This window comes from Lissotriton helveticus, chromosome 6, assembly GCF_964261635.1.
Source record: "Lissotriton helveticus chromosome 6, aLisHel1.1, whole genome shotgun sequence".
Classification (NCBI taxonomy): Eukaryota; Metazoa; Chordata; class Amphibia; order Caudata; family Salamandridae; genus Lissotriton; species Lissotriton helveticus.
In genome coordinates, this window is record NC_136067.1 from 835765008 (window position 1) to 835790241 (window position 25234).

General features: G+C 43.7%; 1 protein-coding gene across 3 annotated transcripts in view; it reads left to right on the forward strand.

The window, feature by feature from the left end:
- Positions 1-25234, forward strand: part of ATG5 (autophagy related 5) — a 540258-nt gene that overhangs the window by 151870 nt on the left and 363154 nt on the right. For all 3 annotated transcript variants that reach the window (XM_078648434.1, XM_078648433.1, XM_078648435.1), the window contains exon 4: positions 11482-11560. In XM_078648434.1, coding sequence (XP_078504560.1) covers positions 11482-11560 — 79 coding nt within the window. The remainder of the gene's footprint in view (positions 1-11481; positions 11561-25234) is intronic.

The following is a 25234-nucleotide window of genomic DNA, read 5'->3' on the forward strand; positions in this document are numbered from 1 at the left end:
CGTTACTCACCCGTGAGGGTCTCAAGGCGCTGAGGGGGGGTGGGGGGTGAGCAGATCTGTGTAGCCGAAGAGCCAGGTCTTGAGGTTCTTCCTGAAGGTGTTCAGGGAGGGGGCGCATCTGATGTCTGCCGGGAGCTCGTTCCAGGTTTTGGCCGTGATGTAAAAGAAGGATCTTCCGCCTGCTCTGGCTCTCTGGATGCGCTGGGTTTTGGCCAGTGCGAGGTTGGCTGATCGGAGGTTTCTTTTGGGTACGTGGAAGGTAATTCTATCGTTGAGGTATTTGGGTCCTGTGTTGTCTAGGCATTTCTAGGCGTGGGTGAGGATTTTGAAAGTGACTCTTTTCTCCACGGGGAGCCAGTGAAGCTTTCATAGGTGTTGGCTGATGTGCTCATGCCGAGGGATGCCGAGGACGAGTCTGGCGGCGATGTTCTGTATCGTCTGGAGTTTGAGAAGTAGGGACTTGCTTATGCCGGCGTAGAGTGCGTTTCCATAGTCCAGTCTGCTGGTGATGAGTGTGTGGGTGACTGTCTTCCTTTACTCGGGGGGGGGGGGATCCATTTGAACGTCTTTTGGAGGATGCGGAGGGTGTTGAAACAGCTGGAGGTGACGTCGCTGACCTGTCAGTTCATGGTGAGGGATGAGTCGAGTATGATGCTGAGGTTTCTGGCATGGTCCGAGGGGGTCGGTGGGCTGCCGCGGGCGGTGGGCCACCAGGTGTTGTCCCATGCTGAAGGGCTGGTTCCAAGTATGAGGACTTCTGTCTTCTCGACGTTGAGCTTTAGGCAGCTGTTGGTCATCCAGACTAAGACGCCCTGCATTCCTTTCTGGAAGTGGAGTCTGGCGGTGTTGGGGTCTTTGGAGAGGGAGAGGATGAGCTGGGTGTCGTCAGAGTAGGATACGATGTTGAGGTCATGTTGTCGGACGATGGCGGCGAGGGGGCCATGTAGATGTTGAAGAGGGTCAGGCTTAGTGGTGACCCCTGTGGGACTCCACTGGTTTTTTCCGTGGGATCAGAGAGGAAGGGTGGCAGTCTAATCCTGTGGCTTCTTCCGGTGAGGCATGATTGGATCCAAGCTTAAAAGATATGTAGTGCAAAACACAGATAAAACTGCTCAGCACAAGTAGAATCATGTGCAGAGAAAAAAATACATCAGACAGAAAGCTATACGTCTTTGCAGAGCAGACACCTTTTATCGCACAAGAAATGTCACTGTTTGCCGAAGAGAATAAATGCATTAGTCCTCAGAACCAAATAATTAAGGGTAAACAATTAAGAGGGGAAATGTATTGAATTGATGTTCTTTCTTGCTCAACATGCACAATCATCCTACATCCACTTTTGTCAGTTATTATTGATTGTGTTCTTTAAGCGTAAGTCACCACAGGCCAGCATTTCCTTTTTGTTTTGCATGAAAATTGGTGCAGCAGAATTATTGCTATTTTCTGTTGGAGATGCAGTTATACGGTCTACCATACTAACTGGTCAGTAGGGGGTGCCAGTGCATAAGGCTTCTCAGTCCTCAGGCAGAACAGGTGCATTGAGCTGACATCTGTGTGGTACTCTGGTTCAAGTGAAGAAGTAAATAGCTACAATTATGTACCACACCTGTCATTCATGCTCATTTTGGCTGATAGCATCCATTATTACCAGACTTTCTGACTTAAGTCACTCCTTCTATTCAATTATCCCTTTTGCTCTATGCTTTCTTCCTCCATCGCGTTTTTCAAAATTCTGGAAAACTTGAATTTTGAATGTTGATATTATATACTGAAAGAGGAAAGTATTTTAAACATATCAAAAAGTTGAAAATAGATCAGAGGTATTGGAGAGATAAGTGTATCGTGCAGGTAGATGGTTCTGAGAATGCGATCCCCACGTCAGACCCTCCACATACTGTGATCGTAATCTTGATTTAGAGCCAGATTTTATGACTGTCGAATACATTGGAATTAAATGGTCTACAAAACTTACCAAAGTTTTCAACAAAATAAAAGTCAGTTTCTACTTTTAACTGTTAAATGTATGCAACTGGAATAGCTCAGTTATATTCGTCTGCACTATAATATTGTTGTCAATCTTTGGTGCTTGCCCAGGGTGGCTGTTCTGATCAGGAGAAACGACAGAAACTCTCTGAAGCAGCCATTGAGTCATCACGTGTGGACATATTTTGGTGTTTTTTTCTGTTTCAATCAGGAGCTCACCAGTTCGTCATGAATTAGGCCTGCTGGTCTGAGTTCCACTACACGGAACTCCGTAAAGTGAACAAATAACTCGGCGGAGAGCGTTGGGTCGTGCCGTCCGTGCTGATTTTTAGCGCCTGGTGTTTTTAAATGTGCTGGAAAATCTTCGGAATAACACTGTGCACAGCTCAAGAGGGCGCTTCTTTCTGCTGCTCTACTCGAGTGGCAGCTTTCTCAACGCAAACAAAAGGTTTCTTAACGTGAGTGGTCGTGACCGTTCACGACCGCTTACGTTGAGAAATCTTTGAAGGTGGTGTAGCATTGGATTTTCCTCCCTCACTGACAATGTTGGCAAGCGAGGAAAAGCGGAATGGGGGGGGGGGGGGGGGGGGGAGGGGTTCAGAACTTCGCGTGCTCCGCGAAGTGCAGAATGCCCTGCGAACTGAGCGAAGTCCATCGCCCAGACCTAGTCTAGTTGTCAGTCGTGATGTCACTTGCTTCATGTCTCTAGGAACACCATCTTTTAGTCCCTGGCATCATTTAAAATATCATCCTTTCAGGTACGCCCATTTGGTTCAGTTGAAGTGAACTAGGACACTAGGCCTACAATGTGTGTGGTGGTTAAACAGATGGAAATGGCGCCTCACTGCAGCATTCTTATTCAAAATGTGCACTCTGCTTGCGTGTCGCTGTTTACTGGCATCGTGTTTTTTTTATGGCAATTGATTTCTTCTTCTAGGAAGTTGTTTGTGACCGCGTGTCGGTGCATTTTTCAGATTGTAATATCAGTGGATTACCTCTGTCCGGTTTTACACAAAGGGATCCCTGCTTAGTTTGAAACAGAGGTTTTCATCACTGCGGCTCTAGGCGCTTTACATTGGTGACAAGTGGCTGAACCTAGCTATATGTAATCTGGAAGCTGCCGGGAAACATCATTTACCACGAAGGCATTACAACTACTAACTTTTACCACGTGACACTTACCACGCAGGGTGCCTTCCACGCAGGGTGCCTTCCACGACGTCTTTACCACGGGCTGGGGGGGAGACGTGGTATTCCTTCAAGTCGTTCTGCGTGGGCTTGGGGGGCAGAGGGGGGGGGGGCTCGAGGGTGGGGGGGCTCGGAGGGGGGCTGGGGGGGGGGGTCTCCCCCCCAAAAAATAACAAGCAGGTTACTTAAAAAAAAAAACGAACATAAATTTAAAAGAAAAAGGAAAGAGCCTCCCCCAAAGACGTGCCGTGTACGTCAAAAAAGCAGTCCTTTTTTTATTTTGGTATACGTGTTTTGACGCTTGTTTCAATGGAGGATGGAAGTAAGGGCTCGTAGAGAAAGACGTGCAGGTAAGACGTTTCTAGGCGTAGTAAAATCCTACGTTGTAAATACCAGCGTGGTAAAGCCACTTGCGATGTAAAATTCGCGTGGTAAAGCCATGCGTGGTAATTGAAATCGTGGTATAATCATATATTCAAGCTGCCTTGTGATTGTCGCCCTGCCCTGTTTCCCTGTGCTGTCGACTGGCTCGGTGTCCCTGACCAGTGTTGATAAGGTGCACTGTCCCGCATAATAATTCAGGGGACTGTGCCCTTTCAAGCAAACGAATGAGCAGGTGTCGCCTAGAGGATTGTTTCGTGTTCAATCTGAACACGTGGGTCTGCCTTGACTGGAGTGGTGGACGCCGAATGGGTCACACTGTTGCTTCCTGCATTGTAGTAACTCTGGTTTTTGGAAGCTTTAAGTCTCCTTATTTCTGTATGGGGAAAGATCAAGGGTAGATCCTGAGAACCGAAGCTGAACGGCTGGCGAAAATGGAATACCCTCCGTTACCTCGTTGCACTGATGCTCTGGAACACTGACGCCATCTGGTGGCAAGAAGGGTGCAACACAATCAAAGTGTACACCATACACTGGATTGTCCGTAGGCGCTTAAATAAAAGCATATTATTGTGAGTGCATATGATCAGTCTTAAGTACTACCATAGCAGAAACTGTTGGAAGCAAATCAAGGACCTATTTTGGGAAATTATAAAATGTTATTAATCGCAAGAGATTCAAGCATCAGTTATCCACAAAGTGACGAGGCAAAGGAACATGGCTGGGTATTGTCCACTGCTCAGTTAATTGTTGTACTGTGTACCCACAGCGTTACTTTTCTAAACTCACAAGTGGGAGGAGGGCAGGGTACTATGCGTCGAATATTTTGTATCAGGTAGGCAAGGGGCATCGACATATTCTGCCTAGGTGGCAAAAATCCTTGCACCGGCCCTGGACCAGGCATGGGTACAGTTTCCTTCCAACTCATCGTTCTCAGAGGCTTCCTGTAAGCGGGCAGAGTTCACTTTGATGTATTTCTTCCTTGTTGGCTGATTCATATTTTTTATAATCTCCGGAACAGCAAATGGAATGTAGTTATCTTGTTCTAAACCGAGATTAGAAAGTGTGGCTTTCCCTTTTGTTTGAACTCGCCTTTTATTTCTCGTGGCCCGCCGCGGCGTTCAGGACGAATATGCAATAGTGCGCTTCTATTAGGAGTAGCTTTAGAAGATGCTTTATTTAATCCACTTTCTAACAAAGGCGCGTCGCCGCTCTTTTATCCCGAGTTTGCTTTTTGTTGCACTGCGCGTTCCAGGCCTGGGTGTAGGTCGCCCACTGAGAGGGCCTTATCGCCACCACGATCACTGGTCTCATTGTAGTTGGAGCCAGACTCCAGCGGGCTGGCTGTTTATGAGGCCGCGCTGTACTCCCTCCCAGCCAGCTCGGGCTCCAGCGCATCTCTGTGCTCGGCATCTCCGAAATCTTCCGCGGAGCCATGTAACTACAGGCTGCGGCTTTACAAGGGTGCCGATGTTTCCCGAAATACGATTTAAAAGAACAAGGGGTCGTTAACTCCGGTCATTATAAGAAAAGCATTCGTCTCAAGACTCTTTAAAAAGGCCCACTCAGACTGGATAAGATCATTCTTCCGAGAAGCTCGGCGCGGTTTTTACCAGGTTATGCATAAAATAGGAACCCCGGTGTTTTCATTTCTTGCATTCCATAGGCGTAACTCTTTCCACTTAAATAGTGCCAGTCAGGCTATTCTCTTTCTGTGTTCCTTTGGTTTTTGCGACATCAGCAACATTCTTGTACTTGCTTCTTTGTAAATCATTGTAGTCATTAGATACATTCGTTCACGGAGACAGTAGCAGGCCGGATCAGGAGGGGTCCTTGAGAAATCCAAACCGGGGGCGGGACCCGAGCAGCTGAGCCTAGGAAAATGCCGGAAGCCGATTGGTCGGGCGGGAGGTTGTGTGGGGGGGGGAGGGGTTGGCCCTGGGTGCGCACCCCTAAGAATAATGTGCCTTTGCCGTTGACCCGCCCATCCAGGGTCAGATTGGGTTCACAATCAGGCCTAGGCACTCGCCAAAAAAGTGGCCCACATTCCCAAATCATTAGTTGTTTTTTAACTTTTTTTTTGTAGTTTTCTATATTGTTGAAGTTGGCCCAGAGGCATTGGATTAACACCTGCTACATTGCACTAGATTACATTTATTTTTAGGTCTCGCGACCTATCTCAATGCGCATGCGCATTGAGCGGAAGCGAGATATATAGGGGCTTATCGAGAGTTTACCTAACGGGTTCCACTGGCGATTTGATGCTGTGCCAGTGCGCTTTTAGGTCAATGCGCAAGCGCATTGACCTAAAATGCGCGTGCACATCATCAAATCGCCAGTCAATCACCAGCAGCACTCCTCCCACACCTTTGAAGTGAAGCTTAGTTTCACTTCAAAGGCCCCTGCTGCTTCACACCCTCATGCCGCTCTCCCCGCTCCGCCCCTCCCCTGCCCGCCGTGTCGCATTTCTCCTCCCCCCAGCAATGCCCTCCGCCGGCCGTACTTTCACTTTGACGGCCGCAGGCCGTCTCTCGTGTTTCTCCTTGTTTCCCTTAGATGCTTACATTGCTGTACGTAAAGTAACTTCGTGGCATGTGTAAGTGTCTCTTTCTTTCCGTGTTTCATTTACACACGAACATCGATTACTTCTGTTCTTATATAGTGGAGAGTCACAATATCTGCATCACCAGATATTTAGGTCCGACATTAAAAAATCGTCTGCCCTTACTTCATCAGCCGTGCTTTCATAGCAGTTTCCATTTCCCACCTTTTGGATATTTCTTTCCTCTGTAGCTTTTCCAACTGTCTCATTGAATCTTTAGCCTCAGCGATCTGATCACTCCTTCTCCGTGAGGCTTGGTTGCCTGTGTCATCAGGCACCTTCTTTGTGCTGAATACATTTTCAGCGGAAGCCTCCCTTTCTCTCAGCTGATCCATGATTCTTGATGCCACAACACCTCAAGCGTTCTCCGTGTCCCGATCTGCAGGACATTTCTGATCTCCTCTCTCCCCACTGCCTCCACTAATGCGGCACAGTTTACCGTAATTCTGAGCGCTCTCCGACATCCAGATGATGGCTGCTCAGCTGATCCTTGTGATTTTTTTTTTGCTAGGGGGGGCTCTGTGACATGTAACACTTTACACTTCTCAAATGCCAGTGACCGTGGTGCCCCTAATCGAGAGAGCATGCCGGATTCCAGTGCCAGCAATTTGAACAACTATACTACAATGCCTGTCCCATTCATCTGAAATAGGCTCCAGCATTGCATTATTTTTAATATTACTGAGTCTTTTTAAAGCGTGTTCCAGCTCTCCTTCCGCGCCTCCTCTCCGCCTCCTTCTCTGCTGCTATTTTACACCAGGTTTTCACTCTGCCTTCAATTACAGCTTCGTTTCCTTCTCTTCAGACAGCTTCTCACAGCTTTGATGTTCTCAGTGGGCTGTGTCTCGACAATTGGCTAACTCCAGCTTGTTTCTCTTTCTTCTTCATTCTCTGCCATTTGGCGCTTAACATCCACCCGCCCTACCCTTTTAGCCTATGGCGCCTGCACCCGCCCCTACCTCCCCTGTGCCGAGTGACTGCTAGAGAATTTCTAAGCTCTGGAATCTCGGCAAAAGCTGGAAACACGCAACAAGTATTAAAGAAATATTTTTTTAATCTATCTTTTAGTTTGTTTCCGATGCCTGGAGACATGCAAGTTAGAAGCTGACAAGTTGACTAATTTTGTTTATTTTCCTGCCATGCATAATCCACATGCCTAGCCTGACACACAGCTAGCTGTATGATGGGGAACATTATCATGTATCGGAAATGTATGTTGCTATTCAATGGTTATTCATTAACATTAAATCGGCCAACACATTGGTTAAGACTTTGGTTATGAGTGACTTTTATTGACGAGTGCAGAACAGGAGCTAGTCTCAAGGCTTTATTGTTAACTACTGCAATACCTTGTTTGTTCTTGTTTGTATGTTCTTTTTCATCCGTACTTCACCCCTATGCCACTGTTTCCCCTCCATCCTTGTTTTTTTAGGGGACTTGTTTGCATGTTTTGACGTGGCTGCATTTTCGTCACAATAATATACACTGCACATATTCTTCACAAAAGTTATTTACAATAGTTTAAGCTATTGCTATTATAAATTACAAGAACTTTTATTTAACTATTAATTATTTAAAAAAATTAAAAGCCATTTGTATTTGTTATATGAATACATGTAAGTCACGTACATACAAAACATGTGGCATTACAAATGCTATAGGTGTCACATTTGAAAAAGTTAAAAGTATTGGCATTGTAAATGACAAAGCAATTAATTTTGCTATTTTCAAGACCAACACATAAAAAAAGTTGTCATTTACAAAACCAAAGCTCCAACTTTTCTAATGCGAGACCTATTGCATTTCCAATGCTTGTTATTTTAGGTAGGGAAATTAAGTCATTTGCCCAGAATCGCCGGATGTTGAGCTGGCGCCAGGCTCGAAGGTTCTTTCCCAGTAGCAACGCCAACCTCTCTCAAACCATAAAGTTACATTATATGGTTCCCCAACCACTCCACCAGGACTTAAGACAGAGGAACCGAGGTGAAAACACCTGGCCCCTAACAAGGCCACTTTCCTTACTAACCCACTCCCCAGTCAACTATATCCTCAGGGTATTAGACCTGCCTGCGGAGGGGATCACGAAAAGCACATAGCTGATGCTGCAACTCCGGGGGGGCTTTTGTCAGAATGGCCCTGCCAGCAAGGCCCCTGCATACTCCCACCCACCCACCCCACACATGACATGACCTATTGCCCAGTGGGGGAATTACACTGCTTCTGGGCTGGGCTAGCCACAGGAGGCAGGGAGCCGAGGTGAGAGTGCCCTAAGGGCCAGAACAACACCCGACCCCCAGCCTCATTTTGACTGCATGGCAGGGAAGTGACCATGATACTGGTGACACATTTCAGTGGTCTGGCAGGGACCGGAAAAGATAGTAAGTCTCTGTGAGCCGGTATACATAGGCCCTAAAAATCTGGCCACTTATGACCTGAGGCACTGGCCCATCGTCCAATGCCCGACTGCCTGCCTTCGCAATCCAACCCTGCACCCACCCATACTGGTAATGCAGCGGATGGGCTCTGGAAGGTGGGGACTGCACAATGGGACAGCAGAAGGAGCGCAATAGCCAAAGTTGGAGCCGCTCAAGCGTGGGCCCCTGGGATGCCTTGGCATTGTGTGCTTGCCCTAGTCCTCCCGTCTCAACCCTCCATTGTCAGTCTGCTTGTCTAAGTCCCTCAGGCTCACCTTCCGTGTGCTTGCACCCAGCCCTTTTTGAGAACCCTCTATTGTCTGTGTACTAGCCCCAGCCCCTCCCAACCACGTTCCATTGCCAGTCTGCTTGCCCCCAGCCTCTAATGCCCACCCCCTGTAGTCTGTTTCCCTGCCCCAGCCTCTCCGGACACCCACTCTTGTGTGTCTGCTTGCTTCCAGACCCTCAAGACTACACTCTATTGTCTGTATGCTTTCCCGATCCCCTTTTATGTCCTCTTCCTACACCTACGTCCTTCTCTCCCGCTTTCTGTGACGCAATATTGCCTCTGGGGAGCATACAGCTAAAAATAAACAAAAAAAACGCTATGGAGCGGGCAGTACTAATGCACTAAACAAAACACACACATTAGCATTGGCCATATTATAGTTATTTTTTCAATTAGTTTTAGTCATGCTGTGCAGGAGCTACACTCCTGTACAGTATGGCTACAACAATGCCAAAGCCAGTAACTCTTGTAGGCACAATCTATTGTCTTTGCCAGTTCTTCTTGGTTTTAGCAATACCAATCAAAATTTCAGAATAGCATCATTATTGTGGCCCCTTATAGCCACAGACTGCTATCTCTCACACGCTTAGAGTTTACAGAAGCCTGTCACCCTGACTGATCATTGTGTGATGCAGGTCATATTGAGGTAAGGGGAATAAAGTTTGAGGAGTAGCCCATGCAACACCACCTCTATTTTTCAGATTGCAAATTTAAATGGAAGGATGCTGTCTGGTTCATGCAAGTGTTCAGCAAATTTATGTAGACAAGAAACTAACCTTTTTTTGTTTTTGGGATCCTAATTATGTAGACTTCTGGTTTATAAAAATTTTTTTTAGGGTAAGGGGTGGATCATGCCTGGTTCGGAAATGGCCGCTTTCTCCTGGGGCTGTGGTGATGCTCCCTATCCTGGGCTCCTGCCACTGCTTTTCTGAGTTCCGGGAACTGCATGGTCTAGAGGAGGGTGTGCACAGAGGGGCGCACCCGGGGCCTGTCTTTGTCCAACGAGAGTACAGTGGGAGATTGGACTAAACCAGTGAGGCAAGGTAACTGGGAGTTGATGTGAAGCAGCCTTTCAAGATAGTGCTGCCTCCATATTGTCCAAAAGAGAGTATTGGCTGAGATTGCGAGTCAGGAGTTGTCTCAATGCTGGTACTGGTGGAAGGCATGCATAGGTGGGACTTTGCTGTAAGTTCGAGTTTACTGGGCAAGAACTGGACCCCTGGGAGAGGTGGAACAGCAGTGACGGTGTGGCAAGGGAAGGGACACTTGTAAATTTGTAGGCAGGCTCAGGCTGCAGCTAGTGGAAGAGACTCCCATCGGCAACGCTCCAACAGTATGACTGACATATTTTAGAACAAGAGATGACCAATGAAGGCCGCTCGTGTCGTTAATTTTGATTACTTTGGTAGATCTAGGCATGTTTGGACAAGCTCCGTCCAATGAATCCACAGATACCTCAAAAGGCTGTCAAATGTAAGCCTATTAGAGAGTTTAAAAAAAGAAAGGACTTTTGTTTAAACTCCCAAGCTACCACGTCTTGAGATGAATCCCACTCAGAGAAGGAGTTGGAAGATCCTCATCTTGCCAATATAACACAGCATAGGCATACAGTGAGAACTTTCGTGTTCCCTTAACCTCAATCCATGGGGACATTAGATCCCAATAACTAACATTCTTTAATAATGTAGAGATCTTTGGGAGTTCTCCTTCGAACCAGATGGAAGGTCTAAAAGCAGTCAGATTTCATATAGAGGGTTAGGATTTCCTTAGTGGGAGGAGAGCCGTTGTTGTGGATTTGGAGGGAGCTAGAGTGTTAATTGGCCATGATGTGTCACAGGCAACTCAACATAGGTGACCAGATCTGCATATTCTTTAAAAAAAAAACAAAAAAAACAACTGATTGCACTGGCCTCTAATGGCTAGGCTATGGAACCTGGAGAAATTGAGAGTGGAATGTGGGTACAGGAATTCTAAACCTACAGAGCCACAGGCGACCACGGTTCTCCTAGGTCAAGGGTCCACTTTGTGTTCTAGTAGGCATTCCTTTCTTGTCCACTATGGGTGGTTATAATTTGTGTGATACTGAGCTCCTGCTAGGAGGCGGTTGTTTGAAAGATTCTTCTTGAGTTTCATACGTATTGTAACCTACTGAGATACCAACAAGTTTTTGATCATATCATATCCTTTACAAACTTATGTCCCCCCTACTTTTGTCCTTGGGGGAACAGGTAGTTGATATTTCTTAACTGTGAAAATTCTCATGTTCCTTTTATTAAAAATCGTGACAAGGTAAAAAAAATTCTCATGTCCTATTCTGTCTGCGTTTAAGGTTAACTTTTGTTCATATGCTGTCTTATTGCGGGTGAAAAAGTGAGTTTCCTTTGTAATAAGATGTCTTTGTATTTCAGCCTCTTGAGTTAATTGCATTACAACCTATAGTGTTATCATCTTCTGTAACAATGTGTAACTTGTAATCCATGCAACTTTCCTCATGTAAAGCGCTCTGATACCTAAGGGTCTATAGCCAGCGCTATACAAAACTCAAGTAAATAAAAATAAGTAAACCCGTTCATTTAAGATTAAAGTTCAATAAGTTTGACTGTTTTTCTTTCTTTCTCTTCTAGGCATTATCCTATAGGGTTGCTATTTGACCTGTACGCCTCAAATACAGCTCTTCCTTGGAACATCACAGTACACTTTAAGGTAACGCTCTAAATTGAGTCAATATCCGCATTGTTTCACAAAACAAGTGTTTTTTCAGAAAAAAAATGTTCTGCCAGATTTGAGCTGCTGCTTCTCATGTATTTAGTGGCATTGTGTTTTTTTCCTTCCAGGCTGAAAGCAGTGACAATAGGTAGCCTTTTTTCTAGTGAATAAGTGCGTAGGGCTTGATTTGCAAAAGTAGCTTACACTTTTGGGTAAGTTTACACTTTTGAGTAAGTTTACCACTTGTCAGAATACAAAAATTGCACTTGTTTTTAGTAACTTACACTTTTGTAGTAAGTCCAGCGTTGCACATGGCCAACCACAGATACTAATTGACTATATATATAAAGAACTCTGGCACTCCTGGTTGCGTTAGAAAGGTGAACAGTTTGTTGGCTTGTATGTAGGTGCTATTAGGTACTCCCTTCTGAGTAAAAGGAACTTAAAGTAGACACTGTAGCATTATTCCAATCGTGGGTAACGTCCCCAAATGCACACAAAAAGAAGAAAAGTTGCAGAAATTTGTTGTTTATTTGTATCAATAAAGTTTTATTTCAGTTTTTCCTTGAATTTATTCAATGTTCATTGACGTTACTTTCACATCAATAGTTCATTTTAAGCATCAATTTTCATTGCCCAATGCATTTCAGGCACTTGGCCCTTCATCAGGGGTTCTATGTACTGTCAAAAAAGGAATATACACAACTATTAATCCATATGTTTGTATGAAAAAAGCATGATTCAAAATTGAGTAACCATGGTATCAAATACCCATCATTTAGACTTTTTAAACCTTATATCCCTCACTGTATATGCCCATATTTTCAAATAAAAATTCTATGCACAAAGGTTGAAAACAGGGTCATATGACCTAACATCCAAACTTAAACCACGTGTTGAATAGTGTAAAATGGTATATAATCGTCCTGGTTGGTACGTGTTTGTAAAACAATGTATCATGCGGGGTGAGCCATGGTCCTTAACCAGTGTCTAAAAAACGAATATAAAAGAAACGGTACAACGTGTCATGGAATCCTTCCTTGGACCTGTTAAATATAGTATATTCGTTGCAGTCGCAAACTTATAAATATTCTCGGGTACCGAATGTCAAGGTGGACATAGTTCTGAAACGATAGTTGGAACGTGCAAGTGTGAAAACCATTTTACATAAGCGACCTGCGCTTCAACAATAAAATGCAAGTAGTATGAAGTAAATTCAATACCTTAACACGGGGTTAGATCACGGTACTCGGCGGTGTTATGGTTCGGACATCTGCGGATGAGAACCATTGCATTAATTTCGCTGGTCTACATTAATCGGGCATTTTCACGAAGTGAACGTTTAAGAAAGAAAGCGTCTTACCAGAAACTAATGCGGAGACTGCCAACAGGTTTCCGTTTGTTCCGTGAAACGTCGCGGAAGTAAACGCGTTATAATGAGAAGGTTACGGGACACACCACGTGATAACTGAAAATAGACGACATACTTCTCAGACGAAAAATGCTGAAGAAAAGACCGATGTAAATAAATAAAAGTTAAACATCTCTCGGGAGAATCGGGGTGTCAATGTATATAATGTAAAAAGGGGAACGGTGCGATAGTGCTAATAAAAACGGTGTTGATATAAGGTCGACTGAATGAAGTGGTAACTGCATCTAAATGAATGGTGTGCTAACAGAGAAAATAAACAACCTAAATACATGTCAAAGTTATGTAAGACGATCCTACAAATTCAAATAGGTTAAAATGAATATCATTCACTAGATTTATCGTAAATGGTAATGTCCTGATTGGTGGTCATCGAAAAATGTATAATCAATTGCCATGGATGTAATACACATTGGTACAGAAGGTCATCGCATCAAAAACATTATAAACAGCATTATAAAAAACAATTGAGATCGAACCGGTCATTGAGTTCCTTCGGGTGGATCATATTGAGAAAATTAATCCAAAAGATCTCTCGTCTCGAGAGATGTTGGCTATTGTCTCTCCCGGGAAGGATGGATGGTTGTTCAAGAATAAGAAATCTTAGTTGACTGGGAGTATGGTTGAAAGTGTTGAAATGCGTTGCCAATGGTGATTTCAAACTTTTGGTGCGAATATTGCTCTTGTGTTCTATCAGTCTTGTCTTTATTTTTCTTTCAGTTTTGCCCACGTAGCTAAGCCACATGGGCACTTAATCATGTAGGTGACATTTCGACTGTCACAGGTGGCAGAAACTTTTAATTTAATCAATGTTCCTTGACTGGGGTGTCGGACTTCCTTTCCTTTTATGATTGCGTTGCAATTGCCACAATTATGGCAAGGTAACGTGCCTTTTTAAGAAAGTGGTTTGGGATCATCCGTTTTGTATAGAAGTTCTTTTATGTTTTTGGTCCGTTGATATGCGAACCTTGGTGGATTTGAAAATATCCCATTGAAATCTTCTTCCAATGCCAGTAAGGCCCAGTGTTTTAGTATAATTCTTTTGATGTGATGACTTTCAGCCGAATATTTAGAAATGAACACCATGCTTTCCTGTTCCCTCGGTTTCTCCTTTGGTGTCAACAGGGTGGATCTGTTTACGGTCGATGCCTTTATTATTGCTTGATTTAGGATGCCAGTTGGGTATCCTCGCTCTCTGAATTTGTCTATTGTGGTATGCATGTTTCCGTTGTATGCATTGTCTGTAGATGAAATTCTTTTGATTCTTAGTAACCGGGAGTACGGAAGATATTTTTTCAGTGAATGTTGGTAAAAAATCTGAAAATGTAGCAAATTGTTCCTGTCTGTGGTTTTGGTAAATACCGTTGTTTCCAATTTGCCCTGATTGTTATTTATCATTACATCCAGAAAAGATATTTGTTTTGATTGTATGTTGTGTGTAAATCTGATTCTATCATTGACTTTGTTCAATTCCGGTATGGCTTGGAGTAATGCCTGTTCTGATCCCTTCCATCGGCTAAATATGTCATCTATATATCTTTTATATAGAATCAAATTGTCAGTCCAGTCGTTGTTGTTCAGGATGTTATCAAGTTCAAATCTGTACATAAAAAGGTTCGCGTATGCAGGTGCTGCGCAATTTCCCATTGCCGTACCAGAGGATTGAATGAAATAGTTATCTTTCTAGTAAAAATAACTGTGGTAAAGGGTGAAGTTTAGTAAATCCATAAGAAATATCTTAAAAACCTCATCCATTTCCGTCATCATTAAAAAAGATGCTACAGCTTCTACTCCAAGATTGTGTGGGATTGAAGTGTATAAGGATTGTACATCAATGGTACAAAGAATCATCTCTTTCGTGTATACGGCCACATGTTCATCAAGAATGTTAAGGAAATTAGTTGTATCTTTTATGTACGTGGTCATGCTCTGGATCAATGGTTGTAGATGTTTATCTAGGTATTTTCCGACTGGCTCATGAATGGAATTAACGGTGGAGACGCTAGGTCTGCACAGGGGGTGCGTGGGGTGTTTATGCACCTTAGGGATCTTGTAGATATAAGGTAGCGCCGGATTCTGCTTGATCAAATATTCTTTTTCTTTTGAGCCAATGCTACCTTGGCTAATTGCTCTGTCAATGATGATTGTGAGTATTTTAACGAACTCTTTAGTTGGATCCTGTTCAATTTTATGATATATGTTTTCATCCATCACGTGTTCTTTTACGCGGTCATTGTAATATTCCGTATCCATGATGACGAGGGCGCCACCCTTGTCTGCCTGTCATGGTAATATCGGTATTGTTGTCCAGGTTTTTTAGTGTTTGATATTCTTTTTTGGATAAATTGGTAGATTTGGATTTGGATTGTTTATAGATAATTTCAATGTCTTTAGAGACCACTTTTTGATAAGCATCCAATACTTTATGACTTATTGGTGAAATACATTTGCTCTTATTTCGCAACCCCCTGAGGGTGTCTTTAGTTGATTCTTTCGGTGTAGGGACGACATTAGTAAAAAAGTGTCTGAGTCTCAACGACCTCATAACCTCATAAACTTGTAAACACAAACTTGGGTATCCAAGGAATTTGAATGGAATGTTGATACAAAGGTAGTGCCTTTTTGTAGTACACGTGTTTCAAATCGTGAAATTTTGTGTTTTGACAAGTTAATTACTAAGGTTTTTGACTCCTCTTGTTCTTTGCGATGGGAGCTTGTCGTGTTATTCCTTTTGCCCCTCCTGGTTCTTCTAATGGCGTTGGTCCTTTCTCTAAAAAAGTCGTGGTGGTAGTTCCTGTTTGTCCTCCACTGGACACTTTTTCACTAATGTCTTCCCCAATTCAGAGAGCGAGGATACCCAACTGGCATCCTAAATCAAGCAATAATAAAGGCATCGACCGTAAACAGATCCACCCTGTTGACACCAAAGGAGAAACCGAGGGAACAAGAATGAATGGTGTTCATTTCTAAATATTCGACTGAAAGTCATCACATCAAAAGAATTATACTAAAACACTGGGCCTTACTGGCATTGGAAGAAGATTTCAATGGGATATTTTCAAGTCCACCGAGGTTCGCATATCAACGGACCAAAAACATAAAAGAACTTCTAAACAAAAAGGATGATCCCAAACCACTTTCTTACAAAGGCACGTTACCTTGCCATAATTGTGGCAATTACAACGCAATCATAAAAGGAAAGGAAGTCCCACACCCCAGTCAAGGAACATTGATTAAATTAAAAGTTTCTGCCACCTGTGACAGTCGAAATGTCACCTACATGATTAAGTGCCCATGTGGCTTAGCATACGTGGGCAAAACTGAAAGAAAAATAAAGACAAGACTGGTAGAACACAAGAGCAACATTCACACCAAAAGTTTGAAATCACCATTGGCAACGCATTTCAACACTTTCAACCATACTCCCAGTCAACTAAGATTTCCTATTCTTGAACAACCATCCATCCTTCCCGGGAGAGACAATAGCCAACATCTCTTGAGACAAGAGATCTTTTGGAAAAATGTTCTCAATGCGATCCACCCGAAGGGACTCAATGACCGGTTCGATCTCAATTGTTTTTTATAATGCTGTTTATAATGTTTTTGATGCGATGACCTTCTGTACCAATGTGTATTACATCCATGGCAATTGATTATACATTTTTCGATGACCACCAATCGGGACATTACCATTTACAATAAATCTAGTGAATGATATTAATTTTAACCTATTTGGATTTGTAGGATCGTCTTACATAACTTTGACATGTATTTAGGTTGTTTAGTTTCTCTGTTAACACACCACTCATTTAGATGCAGTTATCACTTCATTCAGTCGACCTTATATCAACACCGTTTTTGTTAGCACTATCGCACTGTTCCCCTTTATACATTATATATATTGACACCCCGATTCTCCCGAGAGATGTTTAACTTTTATTTATTTACATCGGTCTTTCTTTCAGCATTTTTCGTCCGAGAAGTATGTCGTCTATTTTCAGTTATCATGTGGTGTGTCCCGTAACCTTCTCATTATAGCGCGTTTACTACCGCGACGCTTCACGGAACAAACGGAAACCTGTTGGCAGTCTCCGCATTAGTTTCTGGTAAGACGCTTTCATTCTTAAACTTCCACTTTGTGAAAACGCCCGATTAATGTAGACCAGCGAAATTAATGCAATGGTTCTCCTCCGCAGATGTCCGAACCATACCACCGCCGAGTACCGTGATTTAACCCCGTGTTAAGGTATTGAATTTACTTCATACTACTTGCATTTCATTGTTGAAGCGCAGGTCGCTTATGTAAAATGGTTTTCACACTTGCACGTTCCAACTATCGTTTCAGAACTATGTCCACCTTGACATTCGGTACCCGAGAATATTTATAAGTTTGCGACTGCAACGAATATACTATATTTAACAGGTCCAAGGAAGATTCCATGACGCGTTATACCGTTTCTTTTATATTCGGTTTTTAGACACTGGTTAAGGACCATGGCTCATCCCGCATGATACATTGTTTTACAAACACGTACCAACCAGGACGATTGTATAGCATTTTACACTATTCAACACGTGGTTTAAGTTCGCATGTTAGGTCATATGACCCTGTTTTCAACCTTTGTGCATAGAATTTTTGTTTGAAAATATGGGCATATACAGTGAGGGATATAAGGTTTAAAAAGTCTAAATGATGGGTATTTGATACCATGGTTACTCAATTTTGAATCATGCTTTTTTCATACATACATATGGATTAATAGTTGTGTATATTCCTTTTTTGACAGTACATAGAACCCCTGATGTAGGGCCAAGTGCCCGAAATGCATTGGGCAATGAAAATTGATGCTTAAAATTAACTATTGATGTGAAAGTAACGTCAATGAACATTGAATAAATTCAAGGAACACTCAAATAAAACTTTATTGATACAAATAAACAACACATTTTTGGAACTTTTCTTCTTTTTGTGTGCATTTGGGGACGTTACCCACGATTGGAATAACGCTACAGAGTCAACCACAGATACTGCAACACCCTATCCTAGAAAACAAGGTAATGAGGTAGGGACTTGCTACAAACTTTTAAGTTTCTACAAAAGTGCAGGGGGAAGGAGGGCACATGTATTTCCAGTCACCACGGGGCCTGTTCAAGACTGGACTTTTGGCTGGTAACTTCAGATGTGGCTGCTTGGACGGTTAATGTGGAGGGTCTGGCCCACTCACTGTCCGACCATGCCCCTTGCCTGTTGGAACTGATGATCCCCGGTGCCCCCACTCGTGCCTTTACCTGGCGTTTGCTACCACATGCCTTGCTCGATGCTGCCTTCACTGAGGAAATTAGGAAAGATATCGCTAAATAATGTTGGTTCTGTCTCTACGGAATCAATCTTATGGGATGCATTCAAGGTGGTCATTAGGGGGCAGTGCATAGCACGCCAAGCGGGTGTTCTTAACGCTATTAGGGGTACCCTGAGCGCGTTGGAAAAGGACCTTAAAGACCTTGAGAACATATTCTGTGACGACCCCACTCCCGAGCTTGCGACACAGATTAAAGCGAAACTATTAGATTATACCGAGGAGGCGCAGCGCGAGCTTAAGTTCCTAGGCAAGCAGGCAGAGGCGCGAAGATATGGTGAAGGGGATAGGCCTAGCAGGACACTAGCCAGGCTCATCAATACTGCTGAGACGCCCGCCTACGTGCATACCATAATTGACCCTGATGGGGACGTGATTATAGGACAGGAGGAGATTTTAGAGACTTGTGCCACATTCTACTCCAAACTATATGAATCCACACATGTGCAGACACGGGAATTGCTTGAGACCTATTTGGATTCCATCGCCCAAGTTTGGTTTAACGATGCCCATCGTAAATACATGGACCTTCCGGTTACTGTCCAAGACATTGCCAAGGTTATTAAAGGTCTGCTATTGAATAAAGCTCCGGGGCCCTGATGGGCTCACCACGGCTTTCTACAAAACATATGTAGATGAACTAGCGCCGAGGCTCCATGCTGTTTTTACCAAGGCTCTAGAGGAGGGGGTACTGCCAGAATCTATGAGAGAGGAGCTTATTGTCACGCTTTTGAAGCCAGAAAAGGATAACAAATCTCTAGACTCCTACAGGCCTTTGTCTCTTATAAATCTGGATGTGAAAATATATGCGAAAATCATCGCTGACCGCTTACTGCCGCTGCTCCCAATGATAGCCCTCCCTGACCAATCGGGGTTTATACCGGGCCGTGCAACCTAACATAACCTACGGACTGTTTTCTCAGTACTACACTACCTCTACCCAGATGTGCAGGCCGCAGCGGTATTTTTAGACGCCACGAAGGCCTTCGATTCTCTTGAATGGCCCTATCTATTCCGAATTTTGGAACGCATGGGAATTAAGCCCAATGTTTATAGCACTAATACGTCCACTCTACACAGCACCAAAGGCGAGGGTGAGAGTCAATGGCCTAATATCAGCACCTTTTACTATCTCCCGGGGTACAAGACAGGGCTGCCCTTTATCCCCGCTCCTATTTGCCATTGCGATGGAACCGTTAGCGGCCAGAATTCGTCAACACCACACTGCGTGAGGGATAGGTTTTAGCACTCGCAGCTTATTGATTTCATTATATGCTGATGATGTGACCCTATATGTCTCGAACCGGCTGAGAATTTGAACCCATTGATCCGCGAATTTGTAAAATTTTTAGGGCTGTCAGGTATCTCAATTAATTGGGCCAAATCGGTCATCTTTCCCCTAACTGACAGCACCCCAGAGGTACAATCTGAATTCCCTCTACGGTGGGAGGCAGATGAAGTCAAATATCTGGGTGTGTGGATAAGCCGTAACATCCAGGACGTCTGGGCCCTAAATTTTGGTAGAGCAGTGGATTGGCTTGAAGGGAAAGTGGGCCATATGGACAAAACTACCGCTATCTCTTGCCGGCAGAATTGCACTTGCAAAAATGGTGGTCCTGCCAAAATTCCTGTATTCCTTTGTGAACATCCCGATCCCCTTGACGAAGCATTTTTTCGCCTGTCTGCGCTCCCATCTACTGACATTGGTGTGGGCGGGCGGACAAGCTAGGCTATCTTGGGCGCTTTTGACGCTGACGCTGTCGTTGCGGCAGGGAGGCATGGGCGCGCCTGACATGCACCTATATGCCTATGTGCGCAGGCCCAGTTTGCACATTTCTGGGCCTACCCCACTCCCTATCAACCGCATGTGGCGGTGGAAATGGACTGTGTCTCCGCTTCCACTCAGTGTAGCCCTCTATCACAGAACTCCGAGACCATCACTAGACATAGACACGGCGAATATGCTGCGCTGGGCATGGCAGGAGTTGCGAAGGCGTGCAGGTCTCTCTCTTCTATACGCGCCGGCAATTCCTCTCATACAAAACCCAATGATACCATGCCTAGAGGAAAGTAGGGGAGACATCTCCTTGGCAGGAACGACATTACGCCCATTCGCTGATCTTTATCCAAATGGCAAGTTCCGCGATGTACAATTGGCTGAAGATGGACAGGCCCCGTCTTTTACAGACAGGTTCATGTATCATAAACTGAAATCATCCTGTAAAGCCTTCTGGGACCACTTTCCGGAGGAACCTCCACAACTTCAAGCTCTCCAGAACATTCTAGCCAGAGCATCCCCGAAAAAGTTGATATCTCGTTTATACAATGCGATGCAAGAACAATCTCCCCTTGTAACGCCTAATTCTATGCACTTGTGGAATGCTGAACTTGACCCGCCACTGACTGAAGACCAATGGTCCTTTTGCTGTAAGTAACTGTTGGCACTTTCCCCTAATTATACGCTCCGGCTAATCCACTTCAAATTCTTACATAGATTTTATCGTACCCCTGTTGCTCTCCACCGAATGGGTCTAAGAGAGGACAATAACTGTTGGAAGTGTGGTGCGGAGGGTGCCTCCTTCCTCCATGTGGCCTGGAGCTGCCCATCCCTCCTTGGTTACTGGACGGCAGTATTCGATGCAATTAACCAGATTCTTAAGCGAACAGATAAGCCACGCCCGCTGCTGGGATTATTGGGGTGGGTGGCTGACACGGAACCCAAATGTCGCAAGCTGCATGCTCTTTTGATGTTATATGCCAAGCGTCAGGTGGCGATTCGCTGGGGGCGCAGAACCCTTCCCAAGTTTGCAGACTGGTTATCAGACGTGGCTTATGGCCACACTCAACTTGGAAACTATTGGGAATTAATGCCGACTGCCTCCCGCCCTCGGGACATCTGGGAGCCCTTCCTCGGGTGGATGCGAGATAGAGATGCATTGTTGTCTCCTGAACTCATTAGCACACCATAGAGAGACATGGCTGCCAAGGGGTGGAGTGACGGTCTGGGTTCAAAACGAGGTTGTTACTTCTAATGCACTGTTTGTTTATATGCCTATCATGTTGAATGCACCACTTGTGATCACCACGCTTTCTCTGTCTTGCGAATATGTGATATGCCGCTTGGAATCTAACAGCGCCTATATGACTATGTCAAGGTTTTATGTCACCGACCCGACCACACAAACATTGATGCACTGACCTTTTGTACCATATTTCTGATACTTTTTACTGTGATTAACATATTGAATTCTATGCAGTACTGACGATAGCCTAAGTTGTTATGCTGTTTACTAAAAATATACATCCTTGTGTATCATATTGCACTTGTAAGAACTTTTCCAACTATCTTGCGTATGATATATGTGTAAGATACTACTTGCTTTGTATGATACCATTATTCAGATTAAAAAAAGAAGTTTAAAAAAAAAAGTTTCGACAAAAGTGCAGTTTGTAAATTCCAAAAATTAGTGAACTTTCTCAAAAATGTAAGTTACTACAAAAGTGCAGTTTGTGAATAGCACTTTGTAGTAAGTTTTTTAGTATTAAAAAAACTTACTACAAAGAGCAGTTTGTGAATCAGGCCCTTAGTGTTCCCATTGTAAGAGCAGAGCGTCACCACATTTTAAATTCCCTCTATTCAAAACATTAGCCTTTTGACTTTTTTCCTGATAGGTGGCTTGGGACCTTCTAGAATGTTTACAGCAAGCAAGCATCTCAGTAGAGCTGTTATCCATTTGTAAGGTTCGGCATGGCTTCATTGTGTGTCAAAGTCCTGCATTGTTGGTGGACACCTCTTTTCTTGGTGCACCAGTGGGTTCCACTTGCTGTAATTTGACAAAATGTCTTCTGCAGCCAGCACCTCCATTATTACTACCCCTCCCTGATGTAGAAATGTTGGTATTTCTCTTCCTCCTTTATTTGGGATATGCTGTCTATGTTTGGAAAATTAAACTGCATTTCTCTCGATGTTAATGGGCGGTAGAATGGTGTTTAGTGTGGTGTGTGTTACATCCTTCCAGAATAAAATCAGGTGATGTGGCCATGTCTGCTCTGTGCCGAGAACGTAAGTTTGCACAATAGTGATCTATCCTCCTTTGAGCACTATTTTTGTAGATGAATCATACCTACAGTGTGTAAAGCACAGCTATTAAATAATTTGCCATACAGTATAGCATTAGACACGGATTATCTACCACAGCAGCATACTTTAACCAGAAGCTCAGTGATGGCAAATAGTATCCAGATCGCTGGACAAGCAAGCAAGCTAGCCTTCTGTTTGAAGGTAGATGCTTAAAAGGCTTCAGCAATTAAAAACTGTGTCGACTAGAATTTTTTCACCCATGTTTACTAGCTAAAAAGTGAACTCACTCTCTTACTCACTCTCACCTATTCTTTCCAGCAATTCACTCCACCTAAAACTGTATGTTAGTAAAATGCATTCCTATAAATTCATGAAGTGCCCATCCCCACTTTGACATTTTCCCACGAGGCCACGAAATGTAAAAATATGTCCACTATACGGAGAATATGGTCCATCTGTGCCATATTCCTGTGACTAAATATTGCACTCTTCTAGATAGGAGCCTGCCACAGAATTCATAGTTCAAACTTTAATTTCACTGGTTCGTATCTTATACTTGCAAAGTTGATGAAATAATTTCATTTCAGTTACAATTATCGGGTAATCCTGACATTTGTTATCATTGCTTTGAGACCCAGGAGTGTAAACATACCATAAAGAGTCAACTATTGCAAGTCCTGCAATTGATGTGAAAGGCATTGCAGATAAATGAAAATTAAAGCAGTGAAAATAACAATTTCAAATATATTAAAATCAGTGCTTTTCTGTTTCTCGTTCCATTGCCTCTCATTCCTCTCTCACAAATTTCCCCTTTCCTATAGTTGCCCAGCAGCACTTTATTTTTTGCACTCACTTGGGACTTATGTAGCTTTGTACTTAAGTGTGCAATGTATATATGTATGTACATGTGAGCAAGGCCACGCAGTTGGCCGAAACGCGTCATCCTGTCCGTTGCATTTGCGCTCTTGGCTAAATAAAAAGTCACTGTTTCCAGCAGTGGGAGAAAGTTATTCCAGAGTCCGTGTTTCTCTTATGGTGGATCTATACACCGGAGCGGTAATTGTGTATATATATATATATATATATTCTTAAACAAAGTGCCCAAAAGCATTTCAAAGGAGCACTCGACATCACTTTCGCCCTCCAACCTGATTATGCAGCTTGTCTTTGTACTCCAACCATTTATCATTCCGCCGACGCGTTTTGAGGCTGCAAGCCTCTTCTTCTCGGGCTGCTGAAAGAATGGCATCACAGGCTCACATAAACACTATTTCCGGCATCTTTTATTTCTTTGCTGAGTGCAGTTTCATCTAGATGCATTCTGGGATACATATTTCCCTGAGTGAGCTAAATAAACCTTGAGTAGGTGTGTTGCGCATTCATGATTAAGAAAGCATTCCACTTCTCCTTGATAAGATGCAGAGCACAGCAGGCAAGCTCATTTTACATGTGAAGTGATGCGCTGCGTGGGATTCGAAAAGTTCTGTCCTTCAGCCTCTCCAATGTGTTTAGGATGGTGCCCTATAATTGCTCACATTGGGAACTATATAACCCAGAATGCATCAAAATGACATTGCACTCAGCAAAGCCCGTGAGGGACCGAAATGGAAATAAAAGATGCCGGAAATCGTGTTAATTGTGAGCTGGAGATGCCGTTTACTCAGCAGCCAGAGAAGAAGAGGCGTGTGGCCTCGAAACGCGTCGGCGAAATGAATAATGGCTAGAGCACGAAGCAAACTGCATGATCAGGCCGGAGGGCGAAAATGATGTTGAGTGCCCTTTCGAATTGCTTGTGGGCACTTTGTTTAACTATATATATATATATATATCCATACCACGAAAGCAACTCCTTCTGGATCTCAGCGACCCGTGAAAGGTGGCGTGCACGCCGGCGGAGTAAAGCCGACCAATTTGAATGTTGAAAACCAAACGAACTATGAAAGCACGCTCTCAGGACGAATGAAGAAGTAAACACCGGAAGGTCTGAAAGTGCTGTTTATTCCACAACGCGTTTCACCGTAAAACGGCTTGATCACGTGGAAAGCTGAATGAGAGGCATAGTTTTAAAGTGGTAAAACAGTAAACACAAACATAGGACTGGTATTCGATAATCACACGTAAGTTAAATTGCCCAACTGTACATAAACTCGCATGTTAAATTCACAAGCGGGCATGTATTAGAGGTGCTGCATTGTTGAACCTTAAAACACATATGAATAACTGGTAATATCGAAAATTATCGCAAACCAAAATTAAACATATAATATGAATCCCAACACTGTGGGGAAGTCTGTGAATCTGCGCATATAATATGCAGGTAAAATAACCCCCAAATTGTTGCATATATTTGCACTGAATAGTGCCGATCGTGTGGCAGTAGAGTCCCGCCGGACCCCGCCCCCTGTACCGCCCATGGCGTACAGAACGGCAAATGCCTTCACAGTCCAAGAATGTTATTGTAACAGAGCGCCTCCTCTGTAAATCAAAAACAAACAGCACATACCTCATGCTCTACAAGGGCCCGATCAAGTATTCGCAAGTGCTCGAATACACAGTGGAAATATTATACCGTCCTATAGATAATCTGTCTCTCAAACAGTCAAGTGCCCATAAAGTGCCGACGCTGGAGAAGAGAAGGGAGGATTCCCGTGAAGTGAAGTGATGATGAAAAAGGGCCCCTCTCTTGCTCCTGCAACAAAATAAATAAGTACATGATTAAAATTGTAATGCAACATGAAACAGCTAGACATGTTAGCATACAAGTAAATGATATCTCTAGAGCTACTAATATCTTAAGGTATGGA